We start from the raw sequence: 7,778 nt of genomic DNA on the forward strand, positions 1-7,778 counted from the left end.
AATCCCTCTCAGGCCTTTTCCCCTACCTACCCTCTTTCAAAAGGAAAGCTCACAGACGAACTCACTTTTTGCTAGGATGACCCACCCCACGCCACACCAAGCAAAACTCCACCACCTATGGCTTTATGAAATCTTTTTCTTTGCCCCATTACAGTATCCTGTCTCCTGTCCCAGAAACCAGCCGCCTCCCAGCCCCCGTGGAAGGTATCTCTCCTTCCTCCTCCTGCTCCTCTCTTTCAAAAGGAAAGCTCACAGACGAACTCACTTTTTGCTAGGATGACCCACCCCACGCCACACCAAGCAAAACTCCACCACCTATGGCTTTATGAAATCTTTTTCTTTGCCCCATTACAGTATCCTGTCTCCTGTCCCAGAAACCAGCCGCCTCCCAGCCCCCGTGGAAGGTATCTCTCCTTCCTCCTCCTGCTCCTCAGTTCTCCTCCGTCTTCCTCCTGGCCCATCCTGGGCCGAGTGGTACTGCTGCTGATGACGCCGCTGAGAGCTTCCTTAGCTGCCTTCCCCCGCGGTACCTGCACTGATACCATCTGTCAACTTCATTCAGACTTTGCAGCCCTCAGCACGCCAGGGTGCCAGACTCCCAAAGGTAACATGCCAATCCTCTCTTTCTGACAAGGCCTGCAGGCTCCACGACAATTGTTAGTGGAGGGCAAGAAGCCAGGGTACTCTAGTGTCCCAGGGTTGTGGCCTGGGGCAATCATGAGCATTTGCTGAACTTTGAGAAGAGGGGTTTAGATAGAGAAAGCTAAATCAAGTTTTAGAGACTGGAAGTCTGATAGAATAGAATACATGTTTAGATTTTTTTTCACTTCCTTTCCTTTTCTACTGAGTGAGATAAGTGGAATAGCTGTATTTATATTCAATCCTGAAGGGGTGTGTTACTGTTACTAGATTTACATTCTCAGTCTTATTGATGCCCACCAAAATATTTGTGCCATCTCGGGGCTCCACACTGGAGTTGAGAACACTCCACCTCAGTGTGGCTAATTCCTCTCTGAGTAAGAGTCGGCTGGGAGAGAGGCTGTGCCCTCAGGAGGAGTCATTTCCAATGAGACCGGACAGTTAGTTATTGGATTGCACGTGCAAGGAAATGTAGCCTGACCAGGAACAGGGTCTGGAAGTACCAGTAGGAAAGCAGAAGGCCTGGGAGCTGGCAGGGCCACACAAGGGCTGATGGGGGAGGCACAGCGGGGAGTTGCTGCAGACCACAGGACCAAATGGAAGCAGGGCACACTTCTGCATCTACTCTGAAGGACCAAGGTACAAGCACATGTGCTGGTGAGCCTGAGGAGAATGGCCGGGAGAGGGGAGTGCGGGGGCGGGGGGGAGGAGGAGGGGTTGAAGGGGGTGGCAAGAGAAGGGGACATTGTTCAGGGATCTGGTGAAAGGTGGGCAGCAAAGACCTTTGGGTGGAACGCAGTGGAGGCAGGTCTCTTGGGGCTGGCATAAGCTATCTGTGCCCCTAGAGCTCTTGGGGGACTGCTCCTGGCTGAGTACACTGGTGGGACTGTAGAAGCAAAGGAGCAAGAGGGGTGGGAGGGGTAGGCTGGGGGCTGGGCTGGCTCTGGCCCCAGACAGTGACCTGAAGTTGAGTGGAAGCAGGCTTTTTCCATCAAACCCTGCCTGAATACCACACACAGAGACTGAGTGTCAGTTTACTGCCTTGAGCCGGGCTCCTTTTCCCTAAGCTCCGCAGTAATTAGACAAAGAAAACCTAAATTAGTTGAACAGGCGTCGACAGCTTCCTCCAGAGCACCCCTGGTACCTACATGGGAATGTGTCCGAAAATGGCTTGATTGTAGCCAAGAGTCAGCTAAGAAAACATGGCCAAAATGAACTCAGTTTACCGCTCATTTCCAATAGAAAAAAGAAACAAGTCGCTCTTTTCCGGATGGGATGTTTTGATTGAGTTGGGGTAGGGCATTTGCAGTTGTTTCCACTTCTAAGAATTTCCTTGAGTGACTGGTGAGTATTTTTTAAAGATGGGTCTCCATTTACTTCATAGTATCTTTCTCTTATCTTCTTTTTGTCATTTTTCATGGGCTAATTTAAATATTAGTAACTAAATATAGAAATAGTGTGTTCACTAAATCAATGTTTTAAGTGTCCAAAAATTAAGTAAAATAAGAAGTGGATTCCGTTAACGTAACCTTCTGTGTGTGTGTGTGCGTGTGTGCGTGTGTGCGTGTGTGCGTGTGTGTGTGTGTGAGAGAGAGAGAGAGAGAGAGAGAACCCCCCCCGCTAAGAAGCACAGAAAGAAGGAACAAAATCATTTGTAGGTGGGGTGTTGGGCAGTGGATTTCAGGAAAATCCAGCAAGTCAATATCACTGTCATTGACTCAGATTTTCTATAGCGTGGGAGTCTATGTACATTGGATCTTAGGTCCTAAAAGGTTTTAAGGCCTAGAGACTGAAGAATGAACAGCATCATCCCTGAAATCCAGACAGGGCTAGCAATGATACTGTATACCAGTAGTTATCAGTTTAGGAGTCATGAGTCTCTTTGAGCTTATGATGGAAGCTTTGGAGCCTACCTCCAGAAAAAATACTTTTTTTTTTTTTGCCTGAAGTCTTAGGGGATCCATAGATACTCATTAAAATACACACACACACAACACACACACACACAACTACTCTACATATTGTTAGTTTCTACCAATTCAGCTGGTTATCAGGAATTTTCAAAGGTCCCTACCCCATCCAACTGACAGTGATATCCATTTTACCCCAATTCTCTAAACTTGCAAGAAACACCACTTATAGTTTGGTGAGTGTTATAAGAGGCTAGACAAGTCCTGGAAGGGCAATAGGTGTTGAAGAGCAGTGAGAGCCCCAGCCAGGAGCAGGTCGGCTCACTTGGAGCCTTTTTCTCCAGGAATCTAAATATTGCCCTCCGCTCCAAGAAGAAATGGAGGTTGGTGAACTTCTTAGTTATCTGAGAAGGAAGGGGCTCTTCTCCAAAACTGTTTCTTGGACATCTCACTCCTGCCTATGGAAACCGTTCCCCTAGCAGAGATCCTCACTTCTAGAAAGACAAAATCCCAGCGTTTGTTATAGGCTTCACAGGTATAAGCCTTTCCACTCACATCATGTCAGTGCCGAGTGGTCTAGGTACCATCATTCCCCTTTAGAGGTAAGGAAACTGAAGCTTAGAAAGACCAGATGACTCCATGTACACCACGCTGGAGCAATTGACAAAGCTGGCCTGTAGTGTAGGCCTGGAGTCTCATTCCCATGCTGCTTTCACTACGGCACAGTGAAACCTCTCTGAACTTTGTTTTAATTACTGATTTATACAAATCTCCTGTGTAAGAATGTGTGCAGTAACAAATTATGTCAAATTCTTTATTCCTGGCAAGAATATCGGAATTTCTGTTTAGCAGATGGTTTAAAAGGAAAGTTTTGTTTGTTTGTCTCTGAAACAGCCTTGCTTAGGACACTTCCCTTTCTTGGAGTCCTTTCTTAAGGTGGTGAGCTCTTCTTGGCTGACTTTCATTGCTTTATAAACAACAAAAATCTCAATTTCTTTTTTTTTTCTTTTTCTTTTTTTTTTTATGGGCAAGAAAAGTATGGCTCAATAAAATGAGTATAGATCATCTCAGGAGCTCCTTGGTTAACCAGAGATACACAGCCTGATTGCAGCCGGTACACTCTCCATACCTGTACTTTTTCGCCCTTTGGTGACCATCTCCGTCTGGGCTACGAGTCCCTTGCTAGCTCCAAACTCCAAAGTCCCAATCCCGCTCTGGCGCAGGGCAGTGTAAACTTCGGAAAGCTTGGGTTTCTCTGATTTTGCTCTGCAATCGGCGTTTTATTCTTGGAAATCTCTTCATCCCTGCGGTTTGCATCTTGTGTTTTTAGCATGGGTCCTCTGCTTCCTGGGTTTTACATGAAAGGGCTTAGACTAAACCAGTTACCCACCCGAGATGCCTCTGCACCAATGCTGTTTACTGCCTCTGAGACCTTGCTTCTTCCAGGCACTTCTCTGTCTTCTTGCCCCTCCTTTCTTTCCTTTCACAAGCCTGGCTGAGCAAAATCTCTTCCCAATTCAGTCCTAAAGTGCCCACTCTGTTCACCCTGTGTTTTCATATATAGCGTGTAAAGGATTCTCCAACTCCAGCAAGGCCTTTCTAGATGTAGACGGTGGGGATTCAGTGCTCAGACCCAAGGGATATCCGCTTGTTTGTGGAAATCACGAAGGACCATGAGCCTGCATGCCACAAAGGCCCCTCTAGAAATTCTCATTTAGGATAGAAAAACAGGCCAGGAGGCGAAGAAGCTAGAAAGAGGCGCCCAGTCTGGGGTTGGAGAGGGGAACTGGGCGAGGAGGGTTAACAGTGGGAATTCTACAGGCTGCTCAGAGTCTGCTCTCCTTCCTCCGTCCAGAAACCCCCAGACCTCCGGGTTTGAACACCAGCCACCCAATTCCAAATGTTTATTTGGATAGATTCTTCCGCTCTCCAAACGCCTGTGTCCCAGGCACGGCTCTTTTTATAACCACCTTCCTGAGAGGTCCGCGTTTAGCCCCAGATTTCCTGGGCCTGAAGTAGGCATGACTTGATCACCCACATGGCTAGGTCTGAGGTGCTTGCGTTGGGGCTTCCTATCTCTGCGCTTCCCAGATTTTGAGGCCCCGCTTCACTTCTGCGTGGAGACACAACTTGGGATGCTCTAAGAGTCAGCCCATCTGGCCGCAGACCCTAACCGGGATGCCGGCCTTAACTCGGGTGCCGGCGAGGCGTTACCAGGCGGGGCACCACGCAGCCTCTGCAGTGGACCCGCCTTAGGCATCGCCCACAGCCTGCTGCGTTTATTTGTGGGGAGACCGAGGCCTTGAGAAGAGGGTTTCCATGGCAGGGACGGCCATTTCTCCTTAAAAGGTAGCTGTGATGCCTGCGGGAAAGCGAGAGAAGATGCAGTGCTGGAATAAACACCGTGTGTCTCCTGCAGGGGCAGGAATGAGTGGGCTCCCAGTGGCGAAGGAAAGTTAGGGAAGCCTGTACTACCCACTCCTAACCTAGGGAGATAAACGGCAGAAGCAAGTGTGAGTGCTGGTGCCCTCCACCCCCCCCCCCTCCAGCACGTTAATTTCGGGTCCTCTTTTGCGGCTGGGAGGAAAATCCGCCCTGATGAGATGGAAACCCGTGGAGCCAAGCTATGTCTTGGGCGTGGTCTCTGGACAGCTTGAGCTCAACATCTCTTCCCCTGCACCCATCCTGCTGTGCGTCTGGTCTGGGTGGGCGCAGGGCTTGCGCGCCCCTGCTCTGTGGTCTCGTGCCTCGCCACTGTTTCTGCCTGCCCATCCCCCCGGGGTGGGAAGAAGATGGCTGGCCCTTAGGCGGAGCAGGGCTGATGGGGGGCGGGGGGCTGGACCCACCAGGGAGGACTCGTGGGCCGTGGAGGGGTTAGTCGCGGGCACAGAGACTAACCGCAAGGCGGCTCCTGGAACGCTGGTCGACTGAGAGGCGAGGCCAGTAGGCTGCCTGTTCACGAGCCGGGGCGGGGAGGGGGGCGGGAGCGGCTCCCTGGAAGTCTCGACCTAGCCCGCGTAATTTTTTCTTCTGGTGTCTGACTGGTCTCCTCTCCCCCTGCCCTCCCCTATCCCCAAATAAATAAATATCTCCTAGGGCAGCTAACTCCGCGGGGCGCCGGGTCCAGCGCGCTGCGCTGTGATAGATGAACTTCCTGGAGCATCAAAACTCCCCTTCTGTCCTCCCCGCTGAGCTCAGGATATGGGGCGCACTCGCTTCTCTTCAGAAAAGGAAACGTAGCTCTTCCAAAAATATAAATCAGCTCTGACGTCCAAATATTTCTTTTGTCCTCCAGCATCCTCTGTGGGGATAAATAAAACGCGCTCGGCGCCCGCAGCCCGACTCTGGACCTCGGGGCGCCCAGACGCCGCCTTGAAGGAGCTGCCTTTCGGGAGCCCTCTCTCCGACCCATCCCTCATTACTCCCGTACCCGCCTACACCGTCGACCTGGCATACAGTCCCTGTTCAGGCATTCCTTCTGACCCTTGGTTGCAGGAGGGAGAAAGACAGCTCTTTTGTGCAACCTGGGGCTTTAGAAGGCGAAAGGCCTGGGAGGCCGGCACCAGCGGGAAAGGATTGCACACCGCGACAGTGCTGGGACAGAAGAGGGGTCCAGGAAAGCCCTGGAGACCGCGGCTGTCCCGGCGTGTGGGGTCTCGGCATCCTAGATGAGGCTCCAAGCTGCCTCTCCTGGTCGGCGTTGCCTTCGAGGTTTCGAGTCTTACCAAATTTCCGCCCAGTTCCACATCGGGGTTCCCACCCCCGGAGCTGCCTCCTCTTTGAGACAGGCCCAGAGTAGTCCAGGTTTGGGGTCGAGAGGAACCCTAGTGGGCTATCTCTGAAGGCTGGTGCTCCACGAGAAAGAAGAAGAGGGCTTTGCAGCTTCAGAGGCTGCGTCTGCGGCTTGATCCAAGGGGTTCTGAGTCCATCAGACGGTCCGATGGCTTGAGTCAGGTCATCCTTAGGCCCCTCCCTTCATCTCCCTCCTCCCTTCATCTCCCTACCAAAATCTATCCAGGGAGAGGTGGACAGATTTTGGTAGGGGTTTCTAAAAGAAATTTAAACCAAGGGAAATCGCATGCAAGGAGTGTGGCTGAGGAGCTGGAGTAGGAGACTAAAAGAATAAAAGTAGAACACTTCTAGTGGCGTAAGATGGCCTGAAGTTGCCTCTGGCACCTCCATTTCCTTCCTGCTCCGACACTCTGGAGTCCGCCGGCCTTTCCGCTGTCCCCCATCCTCTCTCTAAACAAATCACCCTACAGCACGCACGCATCACGGCCGGAAAGGCTTCCATGGCGGACAGTTCCGGACAAGGAGGTCTCCACCTGCCCCCCACTCATCCTCCTCTCACTCCCTCATATCCCCCTGCCCTTGGCCGCAAGGGTTCCTTCGCAGCCGGTGCCTGGGGCTTCCGGGCTGCAAGGTGGGAGCTGTTCTCTAGCCGTCCCCTCTCTCTCCGGGGTGATGGTGGTGGTGGGGTCTTTATTGATGAACTGCCTCAAAAACCACCGCCCAAAATATCCCAGAAGGGTTTAGACAATCCATCACCCACCACTCCAAGAACGCTTCCTCCCTTTCAAATACAATCCTCGCACACCAGACGGGCTGCGGTGGGGAGGGACGCGCACTTGAAAAGAGAACAGCTATATAATCAACGTCAAAGCCATCCCGCAACCTTTCGGAAACAGGGACTCAGGCCAAAAATCCCTCCAAATGATTTACGCAGCCCTCCTCACCCTCTCCCTCAGCCCTCCTAACTCTCTTTCCCAGCCTTCCTCACCCTCTCCCCCGCCCTCGACTTTGACTGTTCCCTGTGCTTGCAATCGCGTGGCCAGCAGAGCCAATGCATACCCCGGATCTGCATTGAACGTCAACACCAAATGCTTCCAGTAATTTGCATTTTAGAAGAAGGCGCTTTTCATCTTGAAGTTCAGAGGAAAAGGAGAGTTTCCGCCTGGCCGACATGCTTTTGGGGCCTGGTCACGGTATCTTTGTTGGTGGAGAGCGGTGAACTGGCAAGGCCTGGCATGGTTTTTTTGCAGTTGTCAAATGAATGTCACTTCCCTTCTCTCCGAGAGTCCTCGGATTTTGCGGTGTTGAGTGCTGCGCCGCCTCTTTCCCGTGGGCATCGGCGTGGAAGAGGCAGTTCTTCTCGATTCCGCTGGGTGGCGCCAGGCTCTCGGGAATCGTGGTCTGCGAGGCTGCCAGCGGGAGTCTATCACCGCAGCT

The 7,778-nt window shown here is 51.8% G+C and overlaps 1 protein-coding gene across 1 annotated transcript in view; it reads right to left on the reverse strand.

Annotated features, from left to right (window-relative positions):
- FOXF2 (forkhead box F2) overlaps positions 1–7,514 on the reverse strand; it is a 13,611-nt gene extending 6,097 nt beyond the window's left edge. The window contains exons 1-2 of the mRNA XM_025041526.1: positions 7,330–7,514; positions 3,668–3,815 (exon numbers count right to left, since the gene is read on the reverse strand). Of these exons, the coding sequence (XP_024897294.1) occupies positions 3,668–3,815; positions 7,330–7,514 (333 nt within the window). The remainder of the gene's footprint in view (positions 1–3,667; positions 3,816–7,329) is intronic.
- Positions 7,515–7,778: the final 264 nt, after the last annotated feature.

The sequence above is a fragment of the Pteropus alecto genome, unplaced genomic scaffold (genome assembly GCF_000325575.1).
Source record: "Pteropus alecto unplaced genomic scaffold, ASM32557v1 scaffold389, whole genome shotgun sequence".
Classification (NCBI taxonomy): Eukaryota; Metazoa; Chordata; class Mammalia; order Chiroptera; family Pteropodidae; genus Pteropus; species Pteropus alecto.